Here is a 20,404-nt window from a genome sequence, read left to right on the forward strand (position 1 = left end):
AGAAGGACGTTAAAATGTAGCTGAAAAATTAATGAATCTTCTTTAGAACTATCCAGCCTCTCTAATGTACTTCAGGGACAGCCGTTTTGTTCCCCAGTCAGTCTCTGCAACTGAAGCACTGACAAAGTTAGAATGAATGCCAGCTGCCTGACTGGGCTAACCCAGACACGCTGCAGCACACAGGTTCAAAGTTCTACATTTATAATACATTACTGTCTTGCCTCCGTCTGCAGCACACATGCTGTCTTCAGGCAGCCTAGGAGGGCTATGTTGTGCTCCACAGCTCGCAAGAGTTGCATCAAGTAAAACTAAGGATATCCACCCCTCTGGCTAAATTAAATTCTGCTTTTACACAAAGTAAAGGTTTGTAGATGTGGCTTTTATTATATTACTAACCTACTCCAAGTATAGAATTAATAGTTTTGATGCAAAAGATAGGAGAGATACATGAAAAATTTTCCACAGACATCTCCAAGAATTTTAAGTATCTGTCAATTTTAATTGGTGAGTGTTGAGGCAAACAGCTAAAAGGGAGAAGCGTCTTGATTTCAAAATGTATGCATCAGAACACTAAAAATGGAATAAACCGACCCGAAGTTACTAACTTTTCTTTCCCTTGCTTTCTGGACTTGCGTTGTAAAATGGAGGTAAGGCCACCCATCTACCTTAGTCTTGTTCTGAATATTAAAAGGAGAGCTGAGTGTTGAGCTACTGGCATTAAAAAAAGGTCATAAAATGTCATAAGATGGTGGAGGAGGAATGGGCTCTACCACAGCCTGACAGAGCCACGTGAAATTCAGTCTGGTCATGGGAAGCAGTGGAGTCCACATATCTCAGAGATACAGAAATCTGCTATTAAATAACACCTCATTCTTTTTTAAGATAATTCGGTGGAATTTCAAAAAAAATCCTTCCACACCCTGCTGAGAGTTTTTGCATTTTATTTAACGACCTTAGAAAACTGTTTTATGAAACAGAGGACATGAGCATGCTGTGTCATGCTGTAGTAAATGTAATAGTGGAACTGCTTTTAAACGTGACCAAGAGAGTTTTTCAATGAGTGTATTAACTTGCTAGTCATTTATGTATGAAATTTGCAGGTCAACACCCAGAGAATTTGGGCTTATTCCAGCTGCTGATTTCTGATGATGGAGAAACTGTCACAACTTGTACCTTCTGATAAAATCCCCTAGTTACGTACAAAGAAATTTTAGTTTATATGCTGATACTCACAGTGTGGGTTGTTAAATGCTGTTGAGTAATGATGACAGTAATGTATTTGCTAAAATAACAGTATTTGGTTAAGAGGGAGCAAAGAAAAGAAAAGCTCTCAAGGGATATTCTTGTTTGTGTCCTATAATACTTAATTACTCAAGACTGAAAATGTGAAGTTTTGGGGATATACATGTTTACCCTCCTTCCTTCACTATTTCACTGCTATTTGCAATGCACACTGCGCTTTGCCAGAAATACTGGAGGAGCAACACTCACTACTTTTGCACAAGAATACCACCACAGGCCTGGAAATAGTGAAAAACTAAGATAAGCAGATTAGGACAGTACCTGCAATAGCTTGCAAGTGAGTGCAGGAAATGTATCCCACAATTCTTTGGTCCTGAGGTGTACTTCCCACTTGCACCTGGAAGGGAAGGAAGAAATAAAAAGGTGATTAATGGAAGAGCTCGTACAACTCCACTTCCAACGCTGGCTGTGCAGCCTTTGTACTCGGCATGGGCCTTTTTCACCACTCCTTCCATCTAGCTCCCTTTTGAATACTCACACACACACACACACACACAAAACCAGCAGAGACACACACTGGGGTTTACTGGGGTCCCACTTGCTGCTCGCACACTGACTTCCACCTGATCACCACTACTTCAATGTTGCGATTTTTTTATCGGCAACACGCCAAAATTTGACTTTCTCCTGCTCTTTGCAATCCCGTTGGTTCTCTGTGCCAGCTGTGTTGCCACCCTTTTGCATCCCAGCTCTTGTTCATATGCAGGGTTCAGGCCCACCACTGAAGAGCCACAGAACACTGGTAGCAGCAGCAGTCTAACTCTTGGTGTCTGTGTAAGACTAGAATGCAGAAGGAAAAAGTGCCAAGGGAATCTGAGGAAAAGGAGGAAACATGGAATAAATACTGGTGTTGACCATGTTTTCTCCATTCCACAGCAAGTTTTGGATTTTGATGATTTTTGACATTCTTCTACAAAGGTGTTTGGGATTTTTGCTGTGTCTCAGCAAAGTGTTTATATTCTTCAGGTTACAGCAGCAGCCCCCATGTCTGTCAACCGGATGAAAACACAACGTGCACCCCCTGCTCTTACCGACGAACTTTAAAAAATATGTTTGCTGGTAGACACGGGCAAATTAGAATCAAGTTCTGGTTAGGTTTTCAACTCTATTGAAGGTTTTGGCAGTTCAGAACTTACACAGCTGCAAATCGAAATTCCCAATGAGGATCAAGATATTGATTGAGGCAAGAAACTAGTTTGAGCGTATGTTTTTCCTGTTGACAATTAATGTGGCAACACTGCATAGACTACTAAAGAAAACGCCCACAGAGGAAAGTTGTACCCAGGGCTCAGGAAACAAAACCACAGCTGACTGTCCTTCACAAGGCTAGGCTCAGATTTCATCTGACACCTCTAAATAACAAGCAGAGCTCCATTTCATACAGGCACAATTTTGTCAGCTTGGTTGGTTTTCTTGTTTTTCAGCTATCCAAGAACCATCTGATTCATTTTATAACTGGAAAGTCAGCTTTGCAGTAAGTGAATTTAGAAGTCATTTGTACTCAACAACGGCTTGTTAACTTTCAGTTTTTGTTCCAGCCAGAAGAGTATGTAATAAACCACTTGCATTATTCTGTCCTCAGTCTGCTCAGTCCTCTTCTGGACAGTTTTTCAGGTGGATATTGATGGTGTTCTTACTGCTGTTCCCATACAGTTATCCTGCTTCAGGGAGGGTGAAGGCAGAGGAAGACAAGGAAAGTACAGGCAGTCACTGGTGGATCTGCCCCTAAGCCAGAGGATTCTCCTGAGCATCCCAGACTGGTGCAGAGTCTCACAGGACGTGCTGATCTGCTGGCGGCTGTTAGTGACTACTGCAGAAGCTCTGCTACGCAGCCCTCTTTCTTCCTCCCTCAGGCTGCCTTGGTCTGAATATATCACGATGTCACAGGTGAACTAAAAAGAGTGTTTTCTCCAATTTTTTATGCAACATATGCCATTCCAATAGAAAAGTGGGAAACCATTAGTTTATATCCTCTACTATCTAGGGCAGGCAGGTGTATGAATTGTATTTTCCAAACTTGATAACTCAAAATCAGATTTTCTCTTCAACACTGAAAACTATATATTGTAAAGTCTTTATGAGTTTGTAAATTTGCAGTCTCCTGCTACAGAGAGAACGTGTGCACGTTGTACATCTTTCAATGCCATCTACTGTGACCACTCTGTAGAAAAAATACTGCACGTAAAGTTTTTTGCCTTATAGCAGAATGTGCTGCTTATAATCCCCTTATTGACTAAAGCAGATGGAATAATTTTCAGTGTCTCTATCCAGAAAGTAGAAAAGATTTAAGTCTAAAAGCTGAACATCCAAACATAAATTATAGTCAGTTGAGAAAGAGAAGTCAACTCAAACTGGCTTTAGAATTTCCTGTGCAGCCTTAATGGAGTGCCTGACAGTGCCTCAACCCATCAACCAATTTATGCATAGGATCACAGTCATTTCCATTAATCATAAATAAATATGTATCGTGTGGTGTGTCCCTGTGTGCACAGATCTATACTGAAACAGAATTGGGATCTTTGGCTCTCAAAGAACGACAGGAAGCAGCCTAGAAAAAAGACTGACTGCCGCTGTGCACGGGTGGGGTTGCCAGCCCAGGGGGACTGTGCCCCAGGGCTCTGCGCTTGCTCCGAACAACGCTGCTTTACACACCCCCCTGAGGGGAAGAGGAGGGGGGCTTTCATGAGCACTCTGCTAATTAAAAAACAAAAGCTCAAAAGCAAGAGCTGAAGACATTAACATAATTAGAATTTCCTTGGAAAGTGCCAGCATGGAAGTACATCCAAAGCAGCTTGTCTCCCAGATTTCACATTTCCTCCAACTTTTTTGACTTTTGGGGTTGGTTTTTTTTGAGTGGCAGCATTGATGTAAACCGCCAAGCAGAGTCATTTTGAGTTAATCATAATAGAGGCAAATATTTGTGACAACTACTAGGAGATAAAATAAATACCCTTGCAGCCTCCTAGTCAATTCCCAGCTACAGTAGAAACATTAGTATATTAAATATGGTCGAAAATAAAATAGTAAGGAAAATATGATTATTTAGTCTAATTTGGTGTTTCACAGATGGACAAGGACTATGGGATGTGCAGACAGGAAAACTACTTGACTTCTGAAATATTACAAGCCCTATAATTCTACATAAAAACATTCCTTTGTGTGGCCAAATACTGTAGCTACTTTTAGACTGTTTCATTTTCAAGGGTATGTTATCTTGTGGTGAGTCGGCGTGAGCAGCCACGTGGCAGTCCTGCAGGAAGACAACACTGAGTGTTCATTTCAGCCTGCAACGTGGATCTTGGCAGAAAGGTTTTGCTTCCATCAAACCAAATCAGCACTTCACAAATAAAACATAATTTTTGCTCCTTAATACAGAAGAAACTTCTAAATTCACATTTACAAAGAAAATATATGTAAGCAAATAAGCCAGAGTGGCTCCTTCACCATAAGCCTGGCTTAGGTTCACCTCAACTGTTCTACATTAATAGCCCTGTATTACTAATACATTCATTGAATTACCCTTCTACAGGGAACTACTTCAGAATCTGCTTTCTAAAAATCATTGTATAGTCTTAGTTGTGTCATGGACCATCCTTCTATGTCTGTGGAAATTTACAGGAAGGTAATATCTAAATAAATTTATAAATTCCCAATGTTTTAAAATAGGATAATTATTACAAGAGGAAAAAGTTGTATGTGATACCTTGTTAAACTCTGATGTTACCAGAGGTAAAATTAAAACTGAGAGAACATATTTGTGGTTTAATAAAGTGTCCCAATTATATAATTTTGACAGAAACAAATTAATATTTTTCAATATTATGCTGAAATATGCAAAAGATATTCCAATGCTCAGTACATTTGCAAAGGTTAAGTAATCAAACTAGTCAAACATTTGAAGCTAGGGGCGGATTCTGATCCCTGTTACACCACTGAACATTGCATTTTATTAGCCAGCGGGGGGGGAGGGCATAAAAAGCTCATTACAGATGAGAAAGAGGTTTTTTTCCATAAAGGGGAAAGCCTGCTAAGGGTGTGTTTGGAATTCAAAATGCCAGTTTCTACTGCTATGTATTTGCATTTGTTCCCTACATGTAAATTAAATAAATAAGTGCTAAACTGACAGCTCTGAATTTTTATCTTCAGTCAAGAGTACTGACTGTGTCAAGTACACAGAAGTACTTGACATCAAGTACTTTTTATTAAAAGATTTCATCTCTATGCCATAGCACATCAGTACAATCTGTTGGTGAGACCATGCTGAAACTGTGCTGTACTACACAAAATTGTGTATATTCCTGTAATTGTGTATCAAAAACTTGTCCTATATGGACTAAGGAGTAGTATGTCCTCCAGTTAGACTGTTACCAGGTAATAAACAGTGCTCATGAAAGAAATCAAGCCAACAAGGCTATGGCAGAAAGATTCTCGTTGAAAAGAAAGAAAAAAAAATGTAATGAGTAGCAACAGTTGAAATTTCAGAGCTAGAGTGAAGGAAATAACTTTAAATTCAATCACATTACTTGCTATCATGGGAATTTTCTGAGCTAACTAGAAAATCTTGCACATCTCATGTTTGCCATACTCTAGTATAGTACGTATACAAAGCTGCAAACATGACAAATATGGTGTCTTTAACAGTTTATATTTACACACATCTGTCCCAGCAGTGCAAAACAGTTCTGTTACATCTGGATGTCAAGAAAAGCATCAACAGATACTTAGGTAAAAAACAGGGAAATGCTACCTCAATACCAGGGGTATTTCAATACCAGGTTAAAAAACAGCTTTAAACATGTCACTGCTGTGTTAATATATCAGCAGCTACCTGGAAGGAGATGTTCTTTAATGTTTAAAAACATGGGCCATGCTATACATGAGAAATCTCACGCGATTAAAGAACTAAACTAGATTCTCAAACATTGACCAATAATGAGTAGACAAAACCAAAAGGTTTGTTATGAGGGGAACTTAACCTTCAGTCACATTTTCTAAAGCATCACATTGCCAGGAGGTAGCCATTCAAAAAAAATCCTAAATAGACAGTTTCTTAAATATGTACCCTCCAGTACGAAGGGTTTATACAGATACAAGTCCAAGCATATGCCATTGCCTCTTCCTTCATGGGACGCAAATCCAGGTCTGCAAACCAGAAGAGAGCTAAAATTTTGGTGTACTTCTGAAGAAGAGCTTCACAGGGTTTATCACCCCACAATCCCCATGTGGCCAATAAACCCAAAGCTGGGAAAGGTAAATAATCTGAACGCAACATTAAGAATCCTTCAGGGAGATGGGATGTGACACAGAATAGCTCTAGCTTCAGCCATTATAGTTTAATCACATCTTGGACTGTAAATGAGCAAAACCATTAATTTCATCAGCTTAGCTGACCATGAAGCTGTCAGTTCTGCCACTGGAATAAACGTGACCCGTAGCAGTGATTCCTGCATTATTCTTTTGAGGAGGGTATGTCTCCAAAGTGTATAGCTCTACAGCAAACAATTTCACAGTCAGAACAAGAACCAAGCTAATGATGTTTATATTATGAAGAAAAACTAGCCAGGCTGAAAAGCACACCTGCATGCTCTGTGGAAAAAAAATCTCTCCTCCTTAAAAACAAAAGCTTGAACACTGCATGTGCAAAGAACATCTTCTAAGCAGGGGCCTACAGTTACTGTTTGTCTTAGAAATAAACCACCCCAGACAGAAAATAAGAGAAGGGCACAGAAACAGACTTTACAGTAGATGTGACACTGACTTACTCCCACAGAAACCATCTAACCGTATGTAGCCAATATCGTTTAAGTTCAAGGGAAGCTCCATTAAAAATACAGGAGCATGAGATTCAACCGAATTACTGCAGATAAAGCAACTGCAGATGCACAAGTAGCGGTATCTCCACACACACTCGTGGTTCAGACCTCCCCGGTTTGCTGCTCTGAGAGCGCTGGTGACAGTACCCTGTTTGTACCGCCCACTTCAACCGCTGTGGGAATATCAGTAAAGACATCCTATGTAATTATAATGAGCAAACAGTAGAGTGAGGAAGAGAAAAGAAATGGAAAATACAGTTTCTCTTTCTTTCCAGGACAACTTTTCTGTAATCTCCTGAATTGTATCAACCTCTCCTGAACGTTTTTTTCCATTTCAGCAATTTTCCATGATAAGCAGGAGTCAGCACCAAGAAATTAACTGGAATAGCCAGTCAAACTGTGCTCAAGTCCCCATTCCTGTTTCTGTCAAGAGAAGATGCCAAGGAAAATTTACAACTACTCACATTCACAGTTCAAACATTCCTGTCCCACAGAGGTGATGTAGACTAGCAGTACCTTCCAAGAAAGATGTATTTTATTCCTGCACTTTGTGTTCTTTGTAGTAGTTTTTTGATTAGCTTAGCCATAGTGTAAAAAGATCTACCTTCTTTTTAGTACTTTAACAGCTCTGCCCTTTGCCTTCAGGGATGTAGCAGCTTCTAAAGAAGACGCATTAGTTAAATTACTGATTTATTATTATAAGTATATTATTTAAGCATATTAAATAAAGTTTAAAATGTTATAAAGGTCAGCTCAAAATTCTGTTTGATGCTCTGTAATTCTTTCTAGCCACATTTGCACTTGATTATTTCGGAATCCTATTTTTCCCCACCTACCACCTGACAATTACTGTTTCATGAACTCAGAGAATTAGTTATTTGGCAAAGCTTCATTAAGCTTGTACGTGAGGGGAAGTGGCTGTAAATTGGTGCCATGAATGAAAGGCTCTTCCTCTTCTGAAGAGGATGAAGCCCACAATTCACATTCTCTCTAACCTGTATTTCTTTCTGTGCAATAGTTTTAATTTGTCCCCATTAATGAAGGGGGAGAAGACCATGATTAATAACATTAATTATATCAAAGTGAAGGAACATGGTGCAGTGCCATAGTAGGATCTGCTTCTTTTTTAAAAAAGTCTCAGGCAGTTTATTGGACTTGATCCAATTCCTGCATTAACATTTTATAGCAGAAACTGAACATGTGGAAAATGTTGAGGTTACCCTCCTGACTTAAATGGCACAGCTTTAGAGTTATCTAAACAAATTTCATGAACAGCACATCTCTTTTATAAATCTTGGGATAACTGCAGATACTGGACAACTGATCAAGGACAAGAAAATCAAACCACTGAAATCTCTAGATGATCTTTTACTGGGGTCAGAAAACAGCCATTCCCCTTTTCTGTGTAATCCTGAGGTAAAAAAGCTTCCCCTCAATATGCTGTGCAACTGTGTAGCAGAAGTTGCCCCCTCACTCTCAGCCACAACACATGCTGGCATGGGACAGTAAAAACAGCTTAAATTGCCCGAGCAAAATGTATCTGCATCAGTAATATCAAAAGGGAGAATCACAGAGGTTAATTTAGGGAACCCTCATTTTACCATACAACGCAGGCACCTTGAGAGTAGCAAATAGTAAAAACTGCTTCAAAGCAGTTTTGCAATCAGAGCTATTGCTCCTTCTACCATCTGTTACCACCATATCAGCTCTTTTGAAAACAAGTTCAGCTTTGCACATAAAGCAAAGGTTGCTAGGTTTCCTTTAAGCAATGAATAATAACATGTTCTCTGCACAATTACTGTACTTCCTGAGAACAGCGTCAATTTTCAGAGAATTTGAAAAGTAAATCTGCTAATAAGCTTAGGAATTAATATTAATTAAGCACAAGTTCTTTCAGAAATTTAGCAAAAACCACAACACATCTTTTTTTCTTTTGATTCCTTTTGATTTTGTTAGTATACTATTAGCTTTCAAACTACTGACATCAGACTGCGGTTTTACATTTGCTCTATGTTCACACACTGTGTTTGATGCAAGAATTATTATTTTTGCTAAAATATTCTCTCTTGGCAGATGCCAAAAATCCAGAATAATCTCCTACTAAGAACGGTAAGAAGAACAGCCTTCTATGCAACATACTTCCGTATCTCCCAGTCTCTGTGGGAGGAGAACCACTCCAAAACCTCTCCTCAGTCAACAGCCATTCTGAGAATGATACCTCTCTCGATATGCATTTACATGTCTTGTATGGCTTAGATTTATGTTACAGCTATTACAGTTTAAGGATAAGAGAGGCAAAATTTGTCAGCAGAAGTGACAGTTTTTATTAGATTGATACATCTAGAAAAATATGGACAAGCTCTCCAATTCAGTAACTCATCAGGTCGCGTTAAGGTTGTTCTCTGGTTTTATTACACTGCTGTCCAAAACTTACACAGCATCCCTGAAAGTGTAACTAAGGCTACATACTAATCCCTCTATCTGAAGATGAATGTTGACATTTTGAAACCTTCCAGTAAATTACAAACAGGTGATGCATTACACAATTTCTGCTCAGCACTCATTGATACCTTTAAAACTTGATTTGACTGCAAAATCATCATCCAGTTTCTGAAAGGGACATGTATTTTAAAACTCCCTCTAAATTCATCAAATCACTGTGAATTAAAACGATGGTAGGTGTCAAACCAACAACTGCAGAGTAACTGAGAACACTGCGATCTGCATCATGTTATATACACTTACATACAAGTGAGCTTTTTAGTTAGAATCACCAGCTCAGGACAGCATCTGTGTCAGTCCCACCTCCCTCCTCTATCTGTAGCAGAGCAGCGTAAGAGACAATTGGAGTTACAAAACCTACAAAGCAGACTCGAGAGTTCCTTTTCTTAGGCATTTTAAATTAATGTGAAATGCAATGCTAGAACAGAGAGTCACGGCAGAGTGTCCCAAGAGCCCAGGCTGTCAAAGTATGAAGATGGATTGGCTGATTTATATATTTGCTAACGTCTCCTCTGAGTCTTTAGCAGCAACTAGGAACAGTGGTTTAGCACTTCAGACATGAAACTGTCATTTAGATGCAAGTGACATTTCCTCCCTTCTCATTTGCTATTTTTTTCTGTGACTGTGTCCCTCTTACATCCCAATGAGACCCTCAGATTGGAGACAGAAACATTGCTAGAGTTTGAAGAGATCAAAGTGCTGAACATAAATTAGTCCTCCAGTTACGCAGAAAATAGGCTTTACACAATAGCGACTCACAACTATGTCATCCTCATGCCTTCATCCTGACCTGGAAAGCATCAGCCTACACAGATGGAAAACCAGTCTGTGATCTCTGTCAGGAAGATGCCAGCAGCAGCACCTTTTGTGGCAGACATCTTTAGGAAGAGAACAGGCCAAGGCTAGCAAAATTCCTTTGTACAGGTCTCCAGATAGCTGTTAGGTAGCTTGAAGTCAGTAGCATGAAACAGTGTTAAAAGCCTCAGTGATTTACTTCCAACTTCTTCCCTTGGTGGTGACGCCCCAGGTGTTAAGCCACAATCAAACCACTTTACCATCCTGTGCTTTAGTTTCTCCTTCTATTAAGCAGACATTGACCTTTCTTTATTATGCACTCAGACACATATGAATGAAAAGCAGTACGTAAGAGCTGACTGTTATTATAGCTACCAATAATAACCCTTGAGCTGTGTAAGTCTCTCAGGTAAAATAATTCTGTATGACTAAGCAAATCTCTCAGATCCTTCCAAATCTCCACCTAAACTTTCCAATCTAGATAGTGAAGGCAGGGCAGGGAAGAGGGGGACAATGGAAAATCATTTCCTCTTCACTGGAAACAGAACCTATTCCAAAAGGAAAAAATGTGTCAAACGCTCGTACCTTGGCAATAGGGATCTCTTTTGTAACACAACTCCCGCAAAACAATTTTGCCTTTTTGTTCAAGATTATTTCACTATCATTAAATGTTTAGTGCTGAGACCTTTAATTTATCTCCTGAACAGTTATATTTGTAGTAAGGAGACAAAGCGTACTTATTAAATGAGAGCCAGTTTCTTTCTCCGAACATTCTTCTCAATTTGGATGTTGGGTCTTTCCTGAGGTTCAGGAGGACTTCAATAAAGGCTTCATCCTCTCAGTGAGTGGAAATATTAAGTGACTTATCCATATTTTCAAAATATGCAAGTCTTCTCCAGTCATTAGCTTTTTAAAACTTTTTTTTTTTTTTTAAAACAACATAGAAAACAATTGCTCCTTTACCCAGAGATGGAAGCTATGTAAGGGGAACTGTCTTCCTGAGTTTTGTGTTGGAAGTATACTTAAGTGATGTCTTTTCTACTTCAGAAATGGGAACACCGTGCTTTCCACAGGAGTCAGAGTAGGGACTAGAACGACACCTTCCAAGCACTGTTCCTATATGCTTTCCTAGCTTGCTGCTATCCCAGTGTAAGACCTCAAGAATTCTGAAGTTAACGGATTGATTCTCACTGACTTCAAAAACAAAACAAGCTTTTACTTACTGTAGTTTTTGTCTCCGGAGTCCACACACACTCAGTTGATGATTAAGCACTACATCAAGAAAAACAACCTTCAAACCTACTTTGTTTCAAAGCTAAAATTAAATAGATCATCCCTACTTCTTCTTTTTTGTTGAAGAAAGAAATGACCAATTATCACTTAATGTACAATTAAGATGGAAAGTCATTTCATATCAGGATAGACTTAACTCAGAATGAAAAATATTTTAGGTATAAAGTACAGTTTGTCAGAATGACACAAACATGAGGAAAAACGGTCTTTTAGCTGGGCCAGAATTCTGTCATATTTAAAAGAATGTAGTCATCTTCAAATCTTCATAATAATTGGTCCCTATTCCCTGTTCAAGTGTAACATTATTTAACAACTTGAATCCATAATTAAGTTCATCATCCCAGTGGAATTTTGAAAAGAGGCTTAATTTTCTGCAAGAGAAATGGAGACGTTGTGGCCTGCCTAGAAAGGTAGCAAAATCAATGACTCAGCAATGGGCAGTTGAAAGCAGATTGTTTTTAATCTTAATCCCCAATACATGCATATGTTGAAGGGTAGTCTTTGTGACCCTAGTAATATTTATACTGCACAACATGTACGTTCATTTTCTACATGCAGCACTTCAGGATGCAAAAAATAAGCTTCAGCTGTTTATGAACACAAGAGTACAGTATAGAAAGTTTAGACTCCATTTTTGGAAACCTGTATTCACATATGGCGAGGCTTCTGTTTATGTCAAATGTATGTGAAATACCAAACTATTATCAGACTGCAAATTCAAGTATTTGCTTTTTTATGCAAGCCACAATACCAAATGTTTTTGCTTTGTTTACAAATTACAAACAGTGGGTACAGAACCCCCCCACTGCTCCTTATCAACAATCCATATTCCTAGTAGCTATTAATGGCTTTTGTTGAGGACTCCTGAGCGTATGCACTAGAAAGTACATATAATTTGCACACCTGACATTTCGCTAGCATTAGGAAAGAAGTTCAAGGTTTTAGTGAAACCCATTCCAAACTGTGACAAAACCAAACTCTGAAACCCAGTGTTCTAGGAGATTTTCAGATCTGTCTAGGTTTTGAGTCTACAGATTTGGATCTCTGCACAAAGTTTTGGTTCTTGATTAATTACAAATTAGAAGAACCTGTTTTCCAGTTTATGAAGAGCACAGCCAGATTCTCACAACAATTAAGCGTGAACAGCCACTAGTCTTGGAAAAGGAAATCACTGCTTGCAGATTTTTGTTTCTGCTTTTCATGATTTAGAATCACAGAATCATAGAATGGTTTGAGTTGGAAGGGACCTCAAAGCTCATCTAGTTCCAACCCCCCTGCCATGGGCAGGGACACTTTTTACAGACATATAACCCCAGGCTTCCTATTCTCACTACCATTAGTTAATTTAAGTAAACTGTGTTAATAAAGCAAAAAAGCTCTGTGCTCCCCAGTGTCCCAGACATTTTTTTTGTTTACTCTTCCTCATATCTCTCCTTAACAATTCTTTTGCAACCAAGAGAGAGGGATGGCTGTACATTTCATTGCAGTTCTCAGTTTTATTCTACTGGCATTTAGACTTTTGATTGTCTCTTGATTCCCACATAAACACACAGTGTGCATAAGCTGGCTTCCAACAGTAATGCCCATTGTACTATACTTGTATTATGAAGTTTAGAATTTGTGCATTTTATTAAACAGATTTCTGTAAAAAAGAAACTAAAATTACATGAAAACTACTTCAAATTTTGACACTTCAAATTACATTCAAGTCCTACCTCCAAAAGTCCCTCATTATTTCATGCACATCCATCACTTTAACACAGTATCTAGGCCACAAAACCTATATACAGGTCATATCAGGTAATCTAGATCTGAATATTGCCTCTCTGAGCTCTAACAGAAATGACTGATAGAAAATAATGTAATTCTATAACTTTTCACATCTATAGAGTCAATATTTATGGCTTCAGAAAGGCTCTTACCTTGAGAAACAAGGCTCCCTTGGAAGCCAAGGAGTCCGTTCCTCTTCCATTGGGGTAACAGTGATAGGCAGCATCCATAACAGGATAGCGGCTGGCAAAAAGTAGACCACTGTTCACAAACTTAAAGCTACAGCAGCCGTGGCAGCTGTAGACCCCAACATCATAGACAATGTATTCAAAATAGTGATGAAGCTGCTCTTTCAATTTCTCTGCAGCTCTTTTGTCAAACACTTCCTGCAAACACAGAAAGTCCAAGTTGGCAGGGAAGAAAGCACAGATCTCATGATCAAAGGTCTCATCTGTATGTTTCTTTTTCCGCACTGAAGTCTTCTTCATGATTGAAGCTTTGTAGAGGAGCTTGTTGTTGACAGTGCTTTGGTCCACCGTACCATCTCCAACACGAACTTTAACTAAGGACTCCCGTGAGGCAGAATAGCTGTCTAAACTCCCAGAATCTCCTTCCTTCTGTTTGTGGTTAGGTGTTTTTGAGAGCTCTGCATCACCCTCCAGTGAGGGCTCTGCTGGGCCACTGGCATGAGCCTGGCCATTGACGGTATCTGTTTCGGTGTCTGACATGTGGCCATTATCCTCTCCATTTATGCGGACAATGCAAGTGTTTTCTTCTCCCTCATTTGGCTCTCCAGCTCCCCCTTTATCTTCTCTACTATCCTCACTGTTGTTTGAGCCAGAATTGTCTCCTTTATACTCCATTGATGTTGTCCTTTTGATGCCAGTATTAACAGTACGATTAGTGCTATCTCCACCCTGGGGGGAGACCAAGCTGCTAAAACTTGCTGCACTGATGGATGTGTTGGTAGGAGAATCTATATATATTTTGATCTGTGGTCTGCTTGCCCCATTTCGGATCCTCCGGCCAATCTCTTTAGCCCTAGCCTGTGTATTGAAAACATTATTAAATCTTGCCAGAGAATCTGGCAGGAGGCAAACATTGGCACTGCCAAAGCAGAAGCTTTTCCCGTTGCCTGCAGCCTTCCATTCAGTGAGCAGTGTGGCTCCATTGGCATGGTTCTTGTCTTCTAGTCTGGAGTAGATATATGGCCTTCGGGCTGACTGGAGCGGGGACCATAACAAGAAGCCAATCAGAGCAAAAGGAAGAGAGGCTACCAACAGTGCCAGGTAGATGGGAGTGGTAATAATGATGCAGAGTGCATGAAAATAGCATGGATCATCTGCTCTTTGACGTTTTTCATAGGTGGTTGGAACAAAAGAGGCCACAAGCCTATCTGCTAACCAGTAACATGGGAAAATCAGGCCCCAGGAAAAAGAATGCAGAACTGACAGAAAGCTGTTGGGAAATGGGGAAGTGTATAAAACCATTGCAACTTAATTATGACAACACTTCAGGGCCTACTACATGATGTCACTGTATCAAGCATCCATAAGAACACTGGGAGAGGGCTGGGGAAAAAAGGTTCAGTCAGGAGTTTTTTTTTTTCCAGTGAGAGTCAATAACAAAACTTTAAGAGCACCATTTCACTGTGTTGGAGTAAAAATGAAACAAGGCCACTGTTTTCGTCTGGCTTTTTGGCATCTATGCTTGTCAAAGGATGTCATTGTTCACTGGAGGCTGCCATAACGAAACACTCCGGAGGCAAAAGGGAAATCTGTAAAAACAAAAGACACAAAACATACATAACAGTTATTAAAAGTTTAAAGCAGATTTTCTCACACCAATTTTGCCTTATACTCTAAATTATTTCCCTTTTTTTGTTTAATTTAGCATTTCTGATAGTCTGTTAAAGACTATGGATCTAGGGCACCTCCCAACAACAAGGGACTGGTATTTCTGCAAAAGACATCAGTACATTGACCACTTAATGCACATGACTGATGTTGTCATGAAACACATTTGTGTTATGAATTTTAGGCCTTACATTGAGAAAGATAGTTTGGAGTTTCTTTTATAAGCCTTTCATACTAATATTTATATTTATTTATATTAGCTGTTTTCAGAACCTTGCAAATGGTGTTTAGCATTATCTCTAGGCTGCTCCAAAAGACTATTACATCTAGTATTTTATCACTGAAGTTTAATTTGCTTGCATTGCCAAAGTACTTAAAAAAGAAAAAAAAAGTGATGGGTACAATGGCAAAGGCACCTTGTATTTAAGAGCAGAAAACGTTTGTTAGCTATGAAGTATTATTTGCACTGCCGCACTTCAAAACAAAATGGGTTGTTTTAAATCAATTAAATACTCTTCATATGGTTGAATATGGTTTCAAACTTAATTTTCAGTTTATTAAAAATAGTAAGTCAAACCACTTTGCTTAAATACTTAGGTATGTAATACTCATTATTTATTTCAAGCTGCAGTTCCATTTCATTCAGCTACAGCCCACAAAAACTCCTAATATGATTTCCTATTAAAGGTTTCTCACGTTTGGTGAATTCTTAAGCAAAATAGAAAATAATCATAATTAACATCATAGTTTTTAAATTCCAATTTTCAGCTTTGAAGGAAACACTGCTAATTGGATATCTCAAATAAGAAAACCAGTTTCATGTCTGAAGACAGATGATGTCTTTCAAAAGTTGTCTTACCAGTTGGGAAATTCTGACCCGAGATATTTAGCAAATGCCACAATTAACCAAAGACAGGAAATCATTAGGGCCCTGGTCTTAGAAAAGAAGCCATACAGCTTACATACTTTTTTAAACTAATTTAAGTCATCTTAACAACTTGTATTAAGTTGAGGTTTTAACACAGGTTTTGATAATATGAAATGTAAATTATTTTACAAAACCAAGTACTCATATTAATCAAACTTTATCAACCCTGAGAATGGTATCACCAATGAACGCAATGGCACTCTCCATAAACTGGAACTGTGACGTTACCCAGTAAGAGGAGCAAAGCTAGATGACTGATGAAGGCAGAATTCCCATTTACAATGGTTCAAGTTTCAAACCTAGAATGTAAATAATATTAAGCAGCACTGGATAAAAACCATTCACCAAATAAGCAAAAGAGAGGACGTACACTGGACCATGCTTCAAAACCCATTTTTGGCATCTTGGGAGAGATGAAAATAACATACAAATATTTATCAGCATAAGTTCAACTAAGATTTGGAGCTCTCAGGGAGCCAAAATTAAGGAAATTGTAGTTTGATGTGTATTTTAAACATTCTGCAGGGCACCCAGAGACATAAGGGCATTTCTGTTTCTATTTAATAGCAAATGAAAGAATTATATGAGACATAGAAGAGGAAAAAAACAGTTTCACAAAGCAATGCCACCTTAGAATCAGAATAGAAATGCAATTCTTTAATCTTCTCTCACTTCTTAGCATTCTGCTTCTTCAATCCAAGCCCTTGCAACTGATCTATGTTCCTACTGTCAGCATACTTCTAGTTTTGGTACACATGCAATACCAGACTGCCGCCACAGTATACTGTACAGGTCAGAAGCAATAAATAAGGCATTAAAATACATGGCTTAACTAACTCTCTTTTTACTACACATATTTTTTGGTTATTAACAATAAGAAAATTCTTCCCTCAATCTAGATTCCTGATCAACAGGACTAAGTAGTCATAGCATATCAGATTTGCAGCCACACATTTTTGGTAGGCACCATGGCAAAGAAGAATTTTAATAAAGGAACAGATGAAGATGAGCTAGTTTTGCAGATATTTTTTCCCAGAACTGGAAGGCAACCGTGGGGCAAGCAAGCAAGTTAGCCTGAAAAATCTAGTAAAATGGTGACAGGGCTCATAACAAAAAGTGACTGGAGACAGGAATCAAATTCTAAAATAGAATGAGAAAATCAGGTTAGGTGGGGACAAGATTATAAAGACCTTCAAAAGCAAAACCAAGCAGTTGGTACCCAAATACCAACTGAAGGAAGGAAAAAGTCAGTAAGTGCATGCATTAAAAAGGATGGCAATACCACAATAGAAAACTGCTTTTAACTACTGTGTCCTGGGTGTGCAAGGAAAGCTGTATCTTAAAGATCTTATATAGAATCTTCAAGGCAGCAAATGATGCTTAATAAATATGCATGTACTGGTATCTGGAAAAGATCACCAAAACTTGACTAAAAATAAAGAGAGGAGGGAGGATAAAAGAAAAAGGAGCTGTTTTACTGCAGTAACACACACCTAGCCTTCTGAGTGCAAGAATAACACCCCTGCAATTGCTCACAGCCAACTGCACGTTTCGCCAACACCAGGCAGTCAAATACGTTTAATGGGATATACGATCCTGTGTATTTTTGCCCTGATGGTACTATTTAGATGGAAATTGGAAAGGCTGGATCAAGGGAGGTTATTTTTTTTGTTTTTAATTATTAGCTTAGCATAACTTTCACAGTCTTATGCAACATGTTTCAGTTTAAATAAATGAGTGACTAGTCAAGTGCCAAATAACAAATGCTTGGCATTTACTCATTGCCAAAGGCATTTTGGGATGTTGATAATAGGGGGAAGCCTAGCAGATTTGTTTTTCTGAATGATTTTTAGGACTCTTTAGTAAGAATACTCAAAAGAGACTCTGGCATCTACATATCAGATAGAAAAAAATAACTTAAAACCTGTCCAATTATGTAATTATTGTTAGAAAAGAAAAAACTGTAAAGAAGTTATTCTGTTCTATTGGATGCTTAAAACGCTTTATAAAAGCCCCGTGTATTTACATAATCACTCAGCCAACCAGAAAGGCTCTTGTTTACAGCAGTGCCAAGGGTGAACAGAACACTGTTGTCTGGGGTATGTGAAGTGAGGAAGGACTGCAAACCTTATAGTTCAACTTTCAGGCTAATGACCTTTCTGGTGAAAGCTGCAGATGTGTTATAGACTATAAGATCAATTTGACTTTTACTATTTTAAATTAACATATCAAAAAAAATGCAGAACCACAATGAATCCATAATAATTTGTCTAATTACATCTTCTATTGGTAAGTATTCTCTTAAGTATATGATGACAGAATGTTACAACTCCTAGGGAAACATGACATCAAGCGACAATTTTGTAAATAGGGTAGTCAACACCTGCTTGATGATGTGATGAAGTAAAAAAAAAAAAAAATCAGTCCACCATAACTCGTGCTGGTTTTGTTATGGACTGCAGCATCAATACAAGATAAACAGCTGTCCAGCAAACCATTAAATGCTCAACTAAAATGGCTTCACAAAGCAATTATCCAGATTATGGGGACATACTAAATCAAAGGAATTCATGCTTACTGTAGATCCAACATACTATCGTGCATATTAGTAAAAAAGGAAGAAAAATGAATGCAATCAGGAATTCTTTCACGGGATAAGATTACACAGCAAGTGTCATAAAGCAACTTGGTTCAGACGGAGATCTGTTTTAACAACATGTAGCAAGAATGTAATTCTTTATAAACACTAAGGACTGAATGATGCTTCAAGGTCACATTGCTGACTCCTACATTTCCTCTGCCTTAAAGAGGTATAGTACCTTTGAAAATCAGGAATTTGCTGGACAGTTTTTGACCAGGTGCCAGCTACATTCCTCATTGCTGGCCAGCTGAAGTGGGGAGGCAATAGGGATTTGAGTACAGAGACGCATTCCATCCATTTTATTCTATGAATTCTAATAGAATTCTGATGATACAGAAGTACAAAAGCTCTGACACCACAGCAAGTTTTAAAATATGATAGCTGGAGAAAAGGGAGGAGGGAATCATGAGCTGGATGTCCTTTAAATTTTTGCATATTGCAGACAGAAGACATCGGCACATCAAGGCTTCAATTAAAAACACTCTTCTTGCAAGTAAAATATTATCCTAATGTATTAATCTTACAGAGGAAGGAAATCACACAATTTGTCAAAGCTCTGTTACAGGCTCACTGGCACACACATGAACAGGAACTAAGTTTCCTACTCTTGTCTCTTACAAAACCATATGCATGCTAGTACCTCAAAGCCACCCAAAAAGAGAGAATTAAGAGTCACAAGAGACACATTTTATCTCAGCAAGATCTTAAAGGATGAGGAAAGGCACCACGTGAGTCAACTGCAACTTGGAAAACATGACGTCAGTAACATCTCTCCTAATGCAATGGTTTAGATGGAGCCTAAAGCTAAAGTGCCTAATTCCTTGGGATGAAGGGTATTACTTGGTAATCCAATGCTTTATTCATAGGGGTTTGAGAGATTAAGGGAGAATTTAAGATATTGCAATGAAACAGATATTTTTGTATGCTACAAAGATGTAAACTGCAGTCTTGTTTAGTTGTTTTTATTATTTCCTAAGTGTTCGAAGGCTAAAAAAAGACTTTATTTAATTTTTTTTTATGGTGCCAGTATAGAACATCTCAACTTTAGTGATAACAAGACATCAGGTGGAAAGGTTTCAAAGATTTTTATGATTATAATTATGCCCAGAAGTATGCTCGAGACATCATAGATCAAAAGAGCTGTTCCTACCTTCAACATAGCTTGCAAACTAAATAAAGGACAATACAAAGTCAACAAATGATAGAGAAATGGAAGAAAAATAACAAATGTTGCAACGATAAGGTTACGTGGACAATCTAGAAATAGACAGAAAAGTTTTAACTTCCTTTTCCTTAGAAAACTAAAATACACTTTCAAATTCAGGCAACTCAAATTTATTCAAATTTGTTATTAGCATCTCAACTGTATTTTTAAAATACATGTAAATCACTGCAAGAACAGTTATTTTTTTAAAACAGAATAAAACTGCTGAAGTGACTAACTGTTTTGGAAAGTTACTCCATGGGTAATTTCACATAATAATTCACATACATTCATTAAAAC

At 38.3% G+C, this 20,404-nt stretch overlaps 1 protein-coding gene across 4 annotated transcripts in view; it reads right to left on the bottom strand.

Moving 5' to 3' along the window:
• SMPD3 (sphingomyelin phosphodiesterase 3) overlaps positions 1 to 20,404 on the bottom strand; it is a 120,780-nt gene that overhangs the window by 22,964 nt on the left and 77,412 nt on the right. For all 4 annotated transcript variants that reach the window (XM_074881504.1, XM_074881506.1, XM_074881505.1 and 1 more), the window contains 2 exons: positions 13,628 to 15,252; positions 1,564 to 1,639 (listed from right to left, as the gene is read on the bottom strand). In XM_074881504.1, the coding sequence (XP_074737605.1) occupies positions 1,564 to 1,639; positions 13,628 to 14,965 (1,414 nt within the window). In that variant the 5' untranslated portion in view covers positions 14,966 to 15,252. The remainder of the gene's footprint in view (positions 1 to 1,563; positions 1,640 to 13,627; positions 15,253 to 20,404) is intronic.

This window comes from Strix uralensis, chromosome 12, assembly GCF_047716275.1.
Source record: "Strix uralensis isolate ZFMK-TIS-50842 chromosome 12, bStrUra1, whole genome shotgun sequence".
Classification (NCBI taxonomy): domain Eukaryota; kingdom Metazoa; phylum Chordata; class Aves; order Strigiformes; family Strigidae; genus Strix; species Strix uralensis.